Here is a 17,916-nt window from a genome sequence, read left to right as displayed (position 1 = left end):
GGGGCTTTGCATAGTCTAGAAACCTTAGTAGGAGCAGTTAGTTAATTCTGGTTACATACTAACTGAAATGCCTGTAGACCCTGAAAGATATTATCAGAAGCACTAAGTAAAAGGGTAGAAGAATCTCAGGTCTTAGAAATAGATATCTCTCACAAATGTGTATTATTTTTGAGAGGCTCGCTACCCATAGAGGTTGCTTGTGGGTACAGGTACCATGTCCAGGGTTTTGGAAGAAGCTTTGTTTTAGAGAAACTTGACTTCCTAGTGGTTAGTTTTAGATAAAATGAAACTGTTCTTGGGTATAAAGAGTGTCTTTAGTTAAAATGATATCAGTTGTCAGAGGGTATTTTACTATCTGAGGGAAGGGGATGAGGCTATACTAAAGGTTAGTTCCTCAAGTTTTCTATTTGACTATTCTATTTGACAGTTTCAGGTGCAGTTATAATTGAAGATGGTAAAGGACCATAACAATCATTCAACTGAGTACTTACTACGTGCTAAATACTGGGCTAACGGCTAATATGAAAAATGAGGCACTTTACTGGCCAAGTCATATGCATAATTATATAGTGATGTGAACATTAACAAATATTTTAAAAATTATTGGAAAGAAGTAGAAAAAAGGGATGAATTTTTCTTTGTCGAACTTTGAGAGAACTTCAAAGAATACATAACATTTGAATTGACTCTTGACACAGAAGGAAAAGAGAAAAAGGAACCACGACCATTAAGTTATGTGTTGTTACACACCAGGAATGTTACTATAGTATTTAATTCTCATATAGTCCTGCAGAGTAGACATTACCTTTACACACAAGGAAATGGGGTTTAGAGGGGGTAAATTATTGTCACAAGAATCCATAGCTACGAAGTAGTAGAGCTGTGATAGGACAGCTGTGATAGTCTTCTTGTCTGACTTTGGCTTTTCTCACAGTATTTAATATGGAGGTGACATAAAGAATATAAAAATTATTCCAACCTTACAATTTAACAAGTGCCCTGAACACATACATACACATATATACTAGAAGGTAGAATGTAATTCTGGATCAATCCCATTGTCCATCTTCTCCATGTTTATACCTAGCACACTGAATGCTACTGGAGAAAAATTGCTCAAAATGGTATGACTATAAACACATGGTGTTTCAACTTGGTTGTTATTGGATATTTCCATAATATATATCACTCATTTACTGTGAAGCTGTTTTTTTTTTTTTAAGATTTTATTTATTTATTTATTTGACAGGCAGAGTTCACAAGCGGGCAGAGAGAGAGGAAGGGAAGCAGGCTCCCTGCTGAGCAGAGAACCTGATGCGGGCTGGATCCCAGAACCCTGGGATCATGACTTGAGCCAAACAAAGGCAGAGGCTTTAGCCCACTGAGCCACCCAGGCGTCCCACTGTGAAGCTGTTTCAAAATTCTATTTTCTTCAAAATTCTGATGCTAGCAAATCTGTCATTAGAGCACAGCCATTGGATGGGAACTGCCTAAATTCTTACCACCAAACCTAGAAACTCATTTTTATCTTTACATAATCTTTATTTCTATCTTCAAAATGGAAAAGGCGCCCTCCTGTCTAAAAATTAAATCCCATAACTTGCACTCTGGATCTCCTCCTCCCCCAACACTTTGCTCAATTGGTATCTTTCTCTTGCTTGTCCCTACAATGTCTCTCTCCACCTGGCTCCTTCCCATCACTGTTTAAATTGGATACTCCCTAATGTGAGAGGTTAAAGCTCTTGACCTCATGCCCCTCCCCCCATCATCCTATAGTCTCTGATTTAAATAACTTAAGGTTTATCTATCTTTCCTATGACCACTTTTCAACTTCTATTCATTCATTAATTCACTGCAGTCTGCTTTTTGGCTCCAGGAAAACTGATGTACCATCTCGTTAAGTTCAGTTGACACTTCCCTTTTCATCTTTGTTTGATTTGGCCCCTTGACAGACCATTGTCACTGGTCAGATTCTACTCTCATTCTGATGTTCTTGCCACTTCTCTGGTTATGGCACCTTCTAATCTGTGTAAAATTTTTCCTCTGCCCATCCCTTAAATGTTGGTGTTCATCAAGATTCTGCCCTAGACCTTTTTCTGCTCTCATTCTATGTAGTTCATTTACCAGTTCATTTAATTCCTTCCACATAAAGCACTATCTTTACTGGATATATCCACTTAGATATTTTTTTGAGCTTTTCTTCTCCAACTCTATTTCTCCCACATGCTTTGTGGCACCACCAGAAACCCAGGATGAAAGCCGAAACCTTGGGCTTCAATCCTCATACCTACTACTCTTTTCAGCATTCCCTAGGTCCAGTCACCAAGCCCCATGATTCTCCTCTCTTTCTTTCTTTCTTTCTTTTTTTTTTTTTTTGGATTTATTTATTTGAGAGAGAGTGAGAGAGAGCAAGAGCTCACAGAGGCAGAGGGAGAGGCAGACTCCCCACTAAGCAGAGAGCCTGATGTGGGCTTGATCCGAGGACCATGGGATCATGACCTGAGCCGAAGGCAGATGCTTAACTGACTGAGCCACCCAGGTGTCCCTGATTCTGTTTTCTAAACAGCTTTCAAATTAGTCCATTCTTGGTGGGCACCATCATCACCAGTCTGGTTCAAGACACCATCATAACTCACTGAAATACTGGAACGGCTTCCTAATCGGGGCTCTAACAATTACCCTTAATACAGTTTCAAAAGAAATCACAAAAGGGCTTTTACATTAGCTTCTTAAAATTAAGCACAGTATTCTAGTAGACATTTGGCTGATTAAAGATCCTTTTCCTACTCTTGAAAACTTATATTCTGAAGGCACATGATGAAATATATACACAGAAAAGCAGAAAGAGAATTTCTAAATCAGCAAATCTTACTTCAAAAAAGCAAAGATGAGTGGATAAAAATGGATGAAAAATGATAGCCACTTAAGAAGATTCTTGAGAGGTACACTCAACAAGAAAGAAGACATTTTAAGGAATTACATTTCTTATATTCAAAACTGAATGCTGAACTTGAAGCTCTGATGCTGTTCTCCAAGAGCAAGATCCTATCAGTTGCTCTTTGGCTTTACCTCCTTTTTACCTTATTATTTAAGATTTATATTATTTTATATTTTTATACCTAAGGGGTCTTAGCATAAGTGAAAATATGTAAGGGTAAAAAAGATCACAACCTGCTTAAAGGAAACCGAAAAAGTTATTTGGAGGCATCAAAAAATGAAAGGAATAAAATAGACTATAACACCTGGATAAGATATTCAGCTCTGAGGTTTTTTGGCAATTAAGATAAAAAGGAAACACATTAAATTACATAGTTTTCACTTTCTGACAAAAAGAAAGCATATAACCTTCATCTACAGAGGCAAAAACTTTCCTGGAACTAATGCAAGCAATAATTCATCATGAAATTCTTGTCTAAATGGGGCTAAGGAAAAAAATCATAAACTTTTGCTTCAGAAAAAAAAAAAAGCATTTGCTTTTAGTTTTGACAGTAAGTATGTAATCATGGTTGAGCTCCTTAACTCTTATCAGCTTCAGTTTCATCTGTAAGAATGGGGACAATAAGATTTAATTTTGTGATATTTAACTTTGCTACTTTTAAAGTGAGTAATTAAGCACTAATATAGAAAATAAAACCCTTTAAGGCCATGCCTTAATGTCCTAGAACTGTCAACTTAGAATTATCTCCTGTTTTTTTTTTTTTTTATTTAACACATACTTGATAACTATGTAAATGAGTGGATGATCTCATTTCCTATTACATGACCACCTAAAGTCTTATCAGAACTAGATGACACTGCTTAAAAAGGTAGAGACAGTGGTGTCCAGTGCAAAGAAGACAATAAAAAATTCAAAATTTTGCATTTGATCACATGTGGATTTAAACTCAGAAAAATTTAGCTGATTAAAGCAGTGACTCATATTAGACAATTTTCCCAGGGACCTGCCTAGTGTGGGGCAAGCTCTCACGTGCACTGTGCATGACTCTGAGAATGGGCCTCTCCTACATTTTGTGCCCTAGGTGTTTGCTTGCCTCAGCTTAGTCTCAGCCCTGATTTTCACTTTTAAAAAAATTATATTTATCAGAGGTATTCTTATTCAACTGTTATTGGCTATTTTAAGCATTTGACTTTCAGAGCCATAAAATGAATAAATTAATTTTGCAGACTCCTCCTTCTCCTCCTCATGACCTGAGCCAAAGTCAGATGGTCAACCAACTGAGCCACTCAGGCACCCAGACTCTCCGTTTCAGGTCAGTATTTAAGTGAATAGTCAAGCATTGTCCTGGGTCATCTACCATTCTTTTTCCATAAAAGCAGTTTACACTTGCTTTTGTAGCTGCATGTTCTATTTAAGTTGGCTTTAAACTGTTTCTTGGAAAAAGATAAAAAATTTGTATTAAGTTTGTTTTATTAGACTTTAATTTTTATTTTGCTTTGAAAATAAAAAAGCTCCTTTTCTTTAGATGTACGGCATTAAGAAAAATCACAATGTTAGATTATTAAAATATAACTGTCAAAATGAAGATACTATCAAATATATGAAAATTAACTGATAATTAGATATGCATCCTTGCAAATTTCATTGATGTCATTCAGTAGATTTATCTTGCTAGTACTTAATTTCCATGTTTAAACATACTTCCTTCTAAACTCATGTAATTCTCAGCCTACTAAATAGAACTTTTAGTTTTTATTTGGACTCATGAATAATGTGATTCCAAGCATGATGCACAAAATATAGAAAGTTGCTCATATATTTTTCAGAGTCTAGCACAATCTTCTAAAAACAAATGAGAATTGCCACTCTAAAAAAATACTTGTTACGCAGCTTTAGAAAAAAGTTGGTATGCCTGAATGGACATCAGCAGTTTCTTTCTTTCTTTCTATCTATCTATCTATCTATCTATCTATCTATCTCTTTCTCTTTCTCTCACTCTCTCTCTTGCTTTCTCTCTCTGTATCTTTCTTCTCTGAGAGTGTGCGTGAGTATGCGTGCAAGTGGCGGGGACGGGGGAGAGGCAGAGGGAGAAAGAGAATTTTTTATTTTTTTAAGATTTTATTTATTTATTTATTAAAAAGATTTTATTTATTTATTTGGCAGACAGAGATCACAAGTAGGCAGAGAGGCAGGCAGAGAAAGAGGAGGAAACAGGCTCCCTGCTGAGCAGAGACCCTGATGCGGGGCTCAATCCCAGGACCCTGGAACCATGGCCCAAGCTGCAGGCAGAGGCTTTCACCCCCTGAGCCACCCAGGTGCCCCAAGAGAGAGAATCTTAAGCAGGCTCCACACTCAGGGTGGAGTCCAAGATGGGGCTAGCTCTCTTGACTCTGAGATCATGACCTCAGCTGAAATCAAGAGTCAGAGACTTAATTGACTGAGCCACCTAGACGCTCCTGTGATTACTGTTTCTTAAATATTCAATTTTTAAAGCATTTGTGAAAATCCACATAGTGAATGAATCAGGCTTCCCCAGTGAAGAAATAATTATTTGAGGGCAGAATCTTAGGGTCCAAGTGGTAGCAGATAAGGCCTGAAAGTCAAAGAAAAAGAATAAGTATCTTCAGAGAAGCTCTTCCTAGTTTGTATCACCTGTTGTTAGATCTGGTTATCTATGCAAAAGTCATCTCTCAAATCTAGTCCAGGGACACCTTCTTATCCCTTTGCCTGTCATATAAAATACACCTTTAAGAGAACCTACTTCAAAGGCAATTTCTAAGACAGAGACAACCCTACAATTCCCTTGACACCATTTCTAGGATATGCACCTTTGAACTGCTTCTAGTAATATTCCCCAGTTCGTTTCTCTCAATAATATCCTTCCAATAATTTCTTCCCAAATTCCCGATATATCTTTCCCAGTCTAGGAAACAGTGTCTTCAGGATACTCATAAACAAATGATCTGTTTCGAGCATTTCTTTCTCTGTTAGGATAGCAAAATGGTAAAAACATTGCCAAGACAAGGCGTAAAAATGCACGAGACTAAAAAACTAGGCTTCACAATACCAACTGCTGGCGAGGATGCTGAACAGCTGGAACATTCATTCACTGCTGACGGGAACGCATAATGTATAGTCATTTTGGAGAACAGTTCGGCAGCTTCTTATAAAGTTAAATATACACTCTCCATAGGACCCAGAAATCCTGCTTCTGGGGTATTTACCAAGAGAAAAGGAAACATCTATATCTCTATCTATATAGATAGTGATATAGATATACTTTAAAGATTTTATTTAGTTGACAGCGTAAGAGGGAACACAAGCAGGGGGAGGGGGAGAGGGAGAAGCAGGCCTCCTGCTGAGCAGGGAGCCCCATGTGGGGCTCCATCCCAGGACCCTAGGATCATGACCTGAGCCAACGGGAGACGCCCAATGACTAAGCCACCCAGGCGCCCCAGGAAACTTATATTTACACCAAAACATGCACACAATCATTTATACAGCTTTATTATTTATAGAGGTCTCCAAATGGAAACAACTCAAATATCCATCAACTGGTGAATGGATTAAAGAACTCTGGTACATCCATACAATAGAATATTACTCAGCAACAAAAAGGAATAAATGACTAATATTTGCAACAATATGGGTGAATCTTTTTTATGGTAAGTGAAAAAAGTTGAGTCTGAAAAGACTGGTAATTTCATTTATACAACACTCTGGGAAAATGTAATATGGTTTGTTGGAAAAGGCAAAACTAAAGGGATAGAAAACAGATCAGTGGTTTCTAGGACTGGAGTTGGGGAAAAGAGTCAATATTAAAGGGGCATGAGGGGCACCTGGGTGGCTCAGTCATTAAGCATCTGCCTTTGGCTCAGGTCATGATCTCAGGGTCCTGGGATTGAGGCCCACATCAGGCTCCCTGCTCAGCGGGAAGCCTGCTTCTCCCTCTCCCACTCCCCCTGCTTGTGTTCCCTCTTGCTATCTCTCTGTCAAATAAAGAAAATCTTTAGGGGCACCTGGGTGGCTCAGTGGGTTAAAGCCTCTGCCTTCAGCTCAGGTCATAATTCCAGGGTCCTGGGATTAAGCCCTGCATCGGGCTCTCTGCTTTGCGGGGAACCTGCTTCCTCCTCTCTCTGCCTGCCTCTCTGCTTACTTGTGATTTCTCTCTGTCAAATAAATAAATAAAATCTTTAAAAAAAAACTCTTTAGGGGCACCTGGGTGGCTCAGTGGGTTAGGCCACTGCCTTCGGCTCGGGTCATGATCTCAGGGTCCTAGGATCGAGTCCCGCATGGGTCTCTCTGCTCAGCGGGGAGCCTGCTTTCCTCTCTCTCTCTCTGCCTGCCTCTCTGCCTACTTGTGATCTCTCTCTGTCAGATAAATAAATAAAATCTTTAAAAAAAAATCTTTAAAATAAAATAAATAAAATGGGCATGAAGGAATTTTCTGAAGTGATATAACTATTTTACATATTGACTGTGGTGATGGTTACAAACTGGGTGTGTTGGTAAAAAAATCATAGAAATGTATGCTAAACAGGGCATGAATTTTACTGTACGTGTATCATATTTCAGTAAGTCCGCTTCAAAAAATAAGAAAACTGGGGTTATCTCCTATTTACTAACTAACTGGCTTTACTCAAGCCACTTGAAACACATTTCACCTTTTATAAAATGAGGAATTTTATATTAGCTCTAAAAGATTTCTAGGAGAAATAAGAAAAAAATGCTTCATGGACTCTAAGCATACATAGAACATATGGGCAATACAATGATGAATAAGACAGAGATACACTAAAGAAATTTACTGTCTAGTGAGATAAGGAGGTAAAACAAATCATTATTAAGTAATATGGAAATTCAGTGACAGAAATTGAACAAGGCAATAAGGGGGCAACAAGAAGGGGCATTCCAGGAGTAAGAATTAACCCAAAGAATAAAGTATAAATTAATTCATAAAGAATAATGAAGCATATCACATATTCAATATAAAGGACCAGATGACAGTGAGATGCAAACATGAGAAGTCATTAATGCACACGGACAACTGGGATCTAGTAACCTTAATGCAATATGGACTCTGAAAAAGCTGAAAGTAAAAATTATGACAAAATGAAAAAAGTACCTCACGATGATTTAGAAGTTGTTCTAAATCTAATGCCATTTGGTTCTTCATCTGTAATAGAGCTGACTTTTCTTTTTTTAAATTGCTGAAAAAAAAAAAAACACCAAGTTTTTAAGAAGTCATCATATTGGTGTAAATTTCATTAGTAAATAATAAATAGCAAAAGGCTAAAGACAAATCTAACAAATCTGTTTGAATTAAAGAGAAATTAAATTTATAGTCCATAAAGATAGCAGACCAGCCACCATAATGTTTGATTTCATCAACAGCTAATTATTTTCTAAGAAGACTTTTTCTTTTAATAATCATTTGACAGTGCAAATGAGATATGTTCTGAGAATCCTTTCCTGCCTGGTAAGGGCATAAAAATTGGTGTTTTAAAGATGATTATTTACTCCTGAAATGTAAAAATGATGAAGTGGGATTTATACAAAAGCTAAAAAGTATGTTTGGGGAAAATATTAAAACTCAAGACACTGGAAGTCAAATTAAAACATTTATCCTTAAAACAAAAAGTAGCATTTTATAATTGACCATGCACTAAATTACAAGGCATATAATTAAGTTAGACAAATGAATCAGATATTCAGTCTGTGATTAACAATTTTTGCCTCCAAATTCTTAGCTCTATCTTTAATTTCTAAGTCTGTGTCAAGAGTTTGCCTTTGACAGGACCGATTTTCTGATAGGAAAGGGTAAGAAGCCTAAACAGAAGAACACATTAGGATTTTAAGAGAGAAATATTTGAGGCCTGTTTTGTACTGTCTGGAGTTTTATTATTCAACATATAAAAATTAATTAGAACCACTGAATGAAATACTCTTTGAAAGTCACTGGAATGAATCTCCTCAGCACCACATCAAGACTTAAGAAAAGCAACAATGAATCAAAACAACATAATTTCATAAATATCAAAACAAAATCTGTGAAGGTAAAATTAGTGAGGATTGTTTTGTTGAATAGGTAAGATGTTTTAAATTATTCTTTAAGAAAATGGAAAGCCACCAATTTTTAAAATATCAGGCAGTTTTTTTTAATATTCAAGAACAGTATTAAGTATTCTGAAAGAACTGATAATTCTATGGACTTAAGAGGAAAAAACTCACATTCTCCTTTTTCCTAGTAACTGAACTTCCCCAAGGAAGCACCATAATTTGTCCTCTGAGAGAAAAACAAGATGCAGTTCTGACTTCTGCTTCCAACTGTGACATTGACTCAAGTGTGTGCTATAAAGCACAGCACACAACCACCCTACTAAGCCTCAGTTTTCACATCTGTAAAAGTGGAAAACAATACTCATGTATGTCAAAGGGATATATGAATTACCTAATGAATGAGTAAATAAAGAATCAAACATATAAAACACAACATAAATGCCATATGGTATTACTAATTTAGATGAAATACAGGTATTGGAGAAAAACAGTAATTAAATGCCACATAGGTTAGCAGCTCAGCAGAAAAACAGACTGACTTTCAGAATTAGGCATCAGAGAGCCTACTGAGCCTTGGACTTGAAAAGAACTAAATGACATAAAGGTAACTGAGTATCAGATTCTGCCAGAGCACTGCAAAGTATGGTAAAGATCAGATGTTTCTGAACTGTAGCATTCAAATATTTTTTAAAATTAAATTAAACATCCAGAACAGAGGAATAGGATTTTTGAGGAACAGAAATGTATTAACAATATGCATGTATACATGTTAATGCTCATATACATGTTACATACATATACTACGTAAACATACACTCACAGGCAGTACACACACACACTCTCTTTCTCTCAAATTCCAACAGGACCGTAAAGAAAATGTGTGCAGGGGCTTCTGGGTGGCTCAGTCATTAAGTGTCTGCCTTCAGCTGGTGATCCCCAGGTCCTGGGATCGAGCCTCACATTGGGCTCTTTGCTCAGTGGCAAGCCTACTTCTCCCTCTCCTACTTCCCCTACTTGTGTTCCCTCTCTCACTATGTCTCTGTCAAATAAAGAAATAAAATCTGAGAAAAAAAAAAGAAAATGTGTGCAATAGGAACAGAATGTTGATGAAATAAAGGATCTGACTAGGTAATCTGTTAGAAATGCTTCATATGTAGTGCTTAATTTTTTCCAGGATAAAGGAAGTATTCCATATTTAAATAGCAAAAATATCTGTACAATACAGAATATAAGGTGGGTGGATAAACTGGTTCACAGAGCAACTCTGTTCTATCTGTAAGACGTGGGTTTATTGCAAACAGTACAGACGCCTCAGACAATACTTGGGTATATATTTTCAAAGTCTCAGCCTTCTCTATAATACACTCTTAAACCACAAGGGAGACCATCTTCAGCACGCGGGTCTCTAAAACTGCATATGATGATTATTATACTCTGTGTTCTTCCAGTGTGTATGTAATTACTCAATTGAAGTTTAGTCTCCTTAAGACGTATTTCATAACAGTGGAAATTTACCTTTAAAAATACAAAGCTTCCATGCGTGACTCATAAAGCAACTACAAAACAAATCTCCTTATAAGCACATCTACCGTGAATGGTATATTACACCCATAACTGTTCAATTCACTGTTAATTATTACTCAGAAATTCGTCTTTATGGCTCTGTGTCACCTGCTATATGAAAACATATTCCTGATATAATGTACTTTAACTTCCTGGATCAATATACCCTGGCTTAGCCTCACAAGGCTAAGTAGTCTTTTCTTCTTAAACTACTAGTTAAGAATAAACTGAGAACTGACAATGGGAAAAGGAAATTTATGCTAAGTATTCTCTTTCTGTGCTTCCTTCAGTTCTGGGCCATAGATCAAACTACATAACTCAGACGGTCTCTGGTGGCTCGGTAGAGGAGAGTTTAACAGTACTACCTTTAGAATGGATTATTACTTTAATGATAGGGAAATTTAAAGTACTTCATAGTGATAACTCAAATGCTAGCTTTTAATGTGTTCATAATGATTTCATTTTGGTACCTATTTACTCTAACCTTTCTAGACACTGAATATAAATAGGTAAATTTGCAAGTTGGGGGTTGGTATAGTGGCATTGTTTTATTTTCTAAGACAATGATAAAATTATTCAGTTCCTTAAAGAGCTTCTATTGTATAAGCTAGAGACATATTTTAAAGAGTAATCATTTAACTGAAACCATAAAACTCCTAAGAGAAAACATAGGCAATAAACTCTGGGACACCGGTTTTTTTTTTGGATCTGTCTCCTCATATAAGGGGAGCAAAAACAGACATAAATAACTGGAACTATATCAAACTAAAAAGCTTTGAAATAGTGAATGAAACCTTCGACAAAACAAAAAGGCAACCTATAGATAGATGAATGGATAAAGATGTAGTGTGTACATACACACACACACACACACACACACACACACACGGGAATATTAGTCTGCTATAAAAAAGAATGAAATCTTGCCATTTGCAAGAAGATGGGTGGACCTAGAGGTATTATACTAAATAAATTTAGTAAGATAGAGAAGGACAAATACCTCAGGATTTCACTTTCACATGCAATCTCCAAAACAAAACAAATGAACAAACAAAACAAAACAGAAAGACTCATAAATACAGAGAACTGGTGGGTGCCAGAGGGAAGGGTGGGTGGTTTGGACAAAACAGGTGAAGGGGATAAAGTGGTGCAAACTTCCAGCTATAAAATAAATAAGTCATGGGGATGAAAAGTACAGCATGGGGAATACAATCAATAATACTGTAATAAGTTTGTATGGTGACAGATGGTAACCACACTGGGGTGAGCATTTCATAACATATATAAATGTTTAATCCCTGTGTTGCACACCTGAAATTAATATAATATGGCATGTCAATTATACTTCAATTTAAAAGGTAATCAATTCATGTAAATATTCCTTACAATTAAAATCAACACCTAGCAAGAAGGATAGGCCTTTTTAAGACATGATTACTTGGTAATTGTTTTGAATGGGACATCTGATGTTTAAATTTCAAATTAATGAAGGGCAAAAGGAAAGGAAGTAATATTTACTGAGTTTCTCCCATGCACCAGAAGTTTTGCATATGTTATTTCATTTAAATTTCACATCTAACCCTTGATGTTCATACCAGTAGCTGTAATTTACAGGCACATCTACCATGAGAATAGAAACTGGCTGATGTGTATTCAAAGTCCAGGATAATTCCTCTACATTTGAAATGTCATTGGCTCCAAGTAAGAGAGATGGTAGACAGACTGTGGACTGTCAGGTAGACTGACTTGTGGACTGGGCTATTTCATTCATGTCATGTGGGTATGTTTAACAGCATCTCTAGGGCCATAATTAAACTACTAAAAGCACCTTAATTTTTCACATTAAAAGGTAGTTGATTCAATTAAGAGCAAGATTTCATATCCTGTGACATACTAGTTCAGCATCGATTAAAATATTTATATAGCGAGTTCATGAAACGTAGCTTTAAAGGATCCAGATTTTAGCACAAAAATATTTTTTATAGTTACTTTTGTAACTGACATAGCTTTCATGATGATGTTGCTGTTATTAAGGGAGTCTTAATTTTTGTCAAAATTCAAAATATTTTGAGAAATGTAATTTCTCATTTTTAAGATAACTTTCAACATAAACATTTGTTTCATGTAAGATAAATACTAATAATAGCAAACATTTACACAGCATTCACAATGTGTAGGCACAGTGCTATACATATTACAAAGATTACATTGTTTAATCCTCAGAATAACTATATGAATTAAGTGCTGCTAGTACTAGAGTATCACTCGCATTTCACAGATAAGAAAACTGGCTCTACTGTCCAATAACAGAGCCATTAACTGGCCACAGGTGGCAATTAAAATTAACTTAATTAAAATAAAAAATTTAGTTACTCATATGGGTAGTGGCCATACTGGACAGTGCAGAAGACATGGAGTATTTTTACTATTACAGAAAGTTCTATTGAACAATGGAGGTTTAGGGAGTTTAATGGACTGGCTTTAACTCAAAACTAAGTATTGAGCTAGATTTAAACCCATGTAACCTATCTATAGAGCCTGTACTCCCTTTTAAAATCTGTTTTTTAAAAACAACTTTATTTGGAATATTTCGAAAGAAGAAGGAAAATATAACAAACCCACAATTATCTACCACCTACCTTTAGCAATTATCAATTCATTAAAGCTCCACTTAAGGCACTCTTCTACACTATTTTTTTTTTTTTTTACTTCTCTTCCTTAATCATATGAGTTAATGAAAAATTCTCCCTTATTCAGAATAGAACATAGGGAGGCAGTATAACATAATGGTTAGGAGTATAGAATTAGGAAGCAGACAGACCTGGATTCAAATTTTGACCCTACCACAAAGCTGTATGTACATTCTTAGATAACAAGTTGCTTAATTTCTTTAGGGCTGAACTTCATCTTGTTTCCTCCTATAGGTATTATTTTTCTCTATATTAAATTTTTTCAACTCTTAAGTCTTAGTAAAATAAATACTCAAATTTATTTGAAGGTAACTGTGAAAAGGTAATTTTATCACAGGACTTTAATGTTCCTGCTCCAAGATTAAAAAAGTAAAAGGAGATTCTATCCAAAATTTCAAATATATTATAGGAAGAAATACATAATATAGGAAGCAAAATTTCTATTTAGGGTTCTTCCCTCAATTTCCTTAAGATAACCAAGTGTCTAATGAGTGATAAAACATAATTTCTATTGCCCCCAATAGCTACTTACAGAAGAACTGCTTAAGTGATTCACTGAATTATTTTAATTAATTTCTTAATTTGGTTTATTTACTATTTAATAAATTTAATTAATGTAGGTTATATATATTCTAAATCTAATTTTTAACTTTAAAATTAATCCAGGAGTAAATTATTATTTATATTGACATTTGCAGAAATATGATTTAAAATTATTTTATCATATCATCCTGAAATTAAAAATTAGGAGTAAAGTTTTGAATCAATTATTTTGGTTGGGTGGAAACAAGAGAAGGTAATTATTCTGATTCTTCAGAGAGAACACCCACTCATACATGGTTATATACCTTAGGAAATCTGAATTTAATAACTATAGTCTCCTAATTATTTTTCAGTTCCTTAATTTAACAGTTTCTATTCCCATCTATTTCTCTGCTTCTACATTTATGAATTGGTTAATAATTTATCTAAGTTATTCTAACAATCTTAAAATCCAATAACTGAGCCAATTAATCAACAACCCATGAGTTAAAACATCTTTCTGTATAACATCATTCTTTCACTTCAACTTAAAAAGACTAAAATGATTATATAGGTGAACAGGTAAGGAATCTGAATGACTATTAAATGGAACAAGTCTTTGGGTAAGGGGTCATGTAAGAAAACAATTTCAGTTGAAGGAAGTGAAAGGGATTTATTTACATTTAGGTAATTCATGGGCTACCTCATGTAGAGTCAGGGGAAGAAAGGCCTAAAAAATTGCTTGGCGAAGTCAACAGAATCTAAGCAAATGTGTATATTTTGTGTGTTTAAAAAGTCATTTTTGGGGGCGCCTGGGTGGCTCAGTGGGTTAAAGCCTCTGCCTTCGGCTCGGGTCATGATCCCAGGGTTCTGGGATAGAGCCCCACATCGGGCTCTCTGCTCAGCTGGGAGCCTGCTTCCTTCTCTCTCTCTGCCGGCCTCTCTGCCTACTTGTGATCTTTCTCTCTGTCAAATAAATAAATAAAACCTTAAAAAAAAAAAAAAGTCATTTTTTGGGGGGGGTGCCTGGGAGGCCTAGTTGGTTAAGTGTCCAACTCTTGGTCTGGCTAAGGTCATGATCTCGGGGTCCCTGTTCAATGTGGAGTTTGCTTGAGACTCTCTTTCCCCCTCTTTCTCTGCTATTTCCTCCTGCTTTCTCTCTCTCTCTAAAATAAATAAATAAATCTTAAAAAATAAAAATAAATGTCTCTGTAGAGAAGACTCAGGAATTTTTACTTCCTATAAAGTTCCCTAAATGATCCTGATGTATCTTCCCTCTGCATCTCCCCCACCCAATGTGCGCGCTCTTTCTCTCTCAACTATACAAATCTTAAAAAAAAAAAAGGTCATTTTTGGGGTGCCTGGATGGCTCAGTCAATTAAGTTTCTGACTTATAAACTCAGCTCAGATCTTGATTTCAGGGTCATGAGTTTGAGCCCTGTGATGGGCTCCACACTGGGCATGGACCCTACTGAAAAAAGAAAAAAGTCATTTTGACTCCACAAATGGTATCTGATTATATTCCTCTTCTTCCTTTGGTCAAGAATTCTAGGGAAACGAGGACAGAATAGCTGCTTATATTTGAGGGCTGGTGGAGTGCTTTGTTAATAAGCGCATTATTATTTCCAGGCTAAGACTTCTGATCACAAGGTGGAATGTGAATAACTAATGTGACCCAGTTTCTCGAAGATAAATTACATTGAAGACCATGTTCACTATTTACATTTTTTCTTCATAATTTACAAACTTAATTCATGGATAGCAGTATTATGCTTACATTGCCTTTATAATTCAAATAAAAGATTTATAAACGATTTACCTGACATCCTTCTCAAGTTGTGTAATACACTCCTTCAGGGAATCAATCTTAGAATCTCTCTGACGCACTGATTCAATGAGGTATCTGTAAGGCTGTTGAGTCTGGTTTAACAGAGAATTGGCCCTGTTAAGCTAAAGAAAAACAGATTTCATGAAAATCTAAAAAATTTTTACAAGAAACTAAGGTTATCCAAAATGCTGTAGCATGGACACAGTACTCCAAAACTCCCTTACACAAATTACTCAGAAAAGTGTTTCCTATGTAACTTTGAAGGTTTTAAAACTTATTAATCAATATAACTATTCTTTATGATAATAACAAGTAATAAATTAATAGGAAAGAAAAATTTTATTTTATTTTATTTTTTTAAAGATTTTATTTATTTGACAGACAGAGGTCACAAGTAGGCAGAGAGGCAGGCAGAAAGAGAGAGAGGAGGAAGCAGGCTCCCTGCTGAGCAGAGAGCCCGATGCGGCGATCCCAGGACTCTGGGATCATGACCCGAGCCGAAGGCAGAGGCTTTAACCCACTGAGCCACCCAAGCGCCCCAGGAAAGAAAAATTTTAAATAAAATATGAATTATTACCAATTTTAGGGGTGGGTCACCTCAATGTTTTGCCATTTTTTGGTGTGAGAAGATATGTAACATAAAATTTCTCTCTTTTAATAAATATTCTTTAGCTAAAATAAAAATCTTTTATTTGAACTTTCTTTATTAAAAATAACATGACATTATAATTTAGCATTTTTCTCATGTCTTCATATTTCCTTCCATCTTTATTTATAAAATTGAAGAACTGTAGCTAAATCATTATGTATAATGAATTTTCTAAGAAATTATAGTTAAAATATAAATAATATAAAATTTAGCATTTTAACCATTTTAGTGTACACCTTCAGTGGCATTAAGTACATTCACAATGTTGTGTAACCATCACCAGTATCTATTTCTGGAATATTTTTATCAGTTGCAACAAAAGTATCCATTAAGTAAAAACATGCCCCCCCATTCTACTATCTGTCTCTATGAGTTTGCTTATTCTAGATATATAAGGGGGATCATATAATATTTGTCATTTTGTCTGCTTATTTCATTAATGTAATGTTTTCAAGATTCATCCATTCTGTACCATGTGTCAGAATTTCATTCCTTTCTATGGTTAAATAATATTCCATTGTGTGTTTTTTCACCTGTTGATGAATATTTGGGTTGTTTTCACTTTTTGGGTATTGTAACTAACGTTGCTACAAATAGTGTTGTATAAATATTTTGAGTTCCCACTTTAATTCCTTTGGTGTTCTACTCAGGAATGCAATGAAACTGCCAGGTTCTATGGTAATTATATATTTTTTTCTATATTTTACTTTCTGAGGAACTGGCAACTGTTTTCTACAGAGGCTGCCTCATTTTACATTCCTATTAACAATGCACTTGGTTCTACTTTCTTCACATCCTCACCAACAATGTTATTTCATGTGCCTATTGGCTGTTGTATAGCTTATTTGGAGAAATATCTATTCAAGTATTTCACCTATATTTTAATTAGGTTGTCTGCTTTTTTGTTGTTGGGTTGTAGTAGCTCTTTTATGTTCTGGATATTCCTTATTTGACATATGATTTGCAAATATCTTTTCCCATTCTGTGGGTCTTTTGATCACAAAACTCTTTAATTTTCATGAAGTCCAACTTTCCTAGTTTTTCTTTTGTTGCCTGTAATTTTGGTGTCTTTTTTTTTTTTTTTTTAAGATCTTACTCATTAATTTGAGAGAAGAGAGAACATGAGCAGTGGAGAAGGGCAGAGGGAGAGGGAAGCAGAGAGCCTGAGGTGAGACTTGATACCTGAGCGGGAGGCAGAAGCTCAACTGACTGATCCACCCAGGTGCCCCTTTTGATGTCAGTTTTAAAGAAACAATTACGAAACTCAAGATCATGATTTCCTCCTGTGTTTTCTTCTTTGAGTTTTATATTCTCAGCTCTGAAATTTAGGTCTTTGATCCACTTGGAATTAATTTTTGTATATAAGGTATGGGTTCAATTTCAATGTCTTACATGTAGATATCCAGTTTTATCATTTCTTGAAAAGACTGTCTTTTTTCTCATTAAACGGTCTTGGCAATCTTGTTGAAAAACCATTGACCATATACATGAAGGTTTATTTCTAGGCTCTATTCTATTCCATTAGTTGTATCTATCTATTCTTATGCTAGTACCACACTGTTTTGACTACTGAAGTTTTGTAGTAAATTTTAGAATCTGGAAGTGTGAGTCCTCCAACTTCATTTTTCCTTTTCAAGATTGTTTTAGCCATTCATTGTCCCTTGAA

The 17,916-nt window shown here is 35.4% G+C and overlaps 1 protein-coding gene across 1 annotated transcript in view; it reads right to left on the bottom strand.

Annotated features, from left to right (window-relative positions):
- Positions 1 to 17,916, bottom strand: part of PIBF1 (progesterone immunomodulatory binding factor 1) — a 196,853-nt gene that overhangs the window by 20,108 nt on the left and 158,829 nt on the right. Inside the window, exons 15-16 of the mRNA XM_059377554.1 lie at positions 15,593 to 15,723; positions 8,064 to 8,148 (exon numbers count right to left, since the gene is read on the bottom strand). Coding sequence (XP_059233537.1) covers positions 8,064 to 8,148; positions 15,593 to 15,723 — 216 coding nt within the window. The remainder of the gene's footprint in view (positions 1 to 8,063; positions 8,149 to 15,592; positions 15,724 to 17,916) is intronic.

The sequence above is a fragment of the Mustela nigripes genome, chromosome 15 (assembly GCF_022355385.1).
Source record: "Mustela nigripes isolate SB6536 chromosome 15, MUSNIG.SB6536, whole genome shotgun sequence".
Taxonomy (NCBI): Eukaryota; Metazoa; Chordata; class Mammalia; order Carnivora; family Mustelidae; genus Mustela; species Mustela nigripes.
This window is presented reverse-complemented; position numbering and strand designations above follow the sequence as displayed.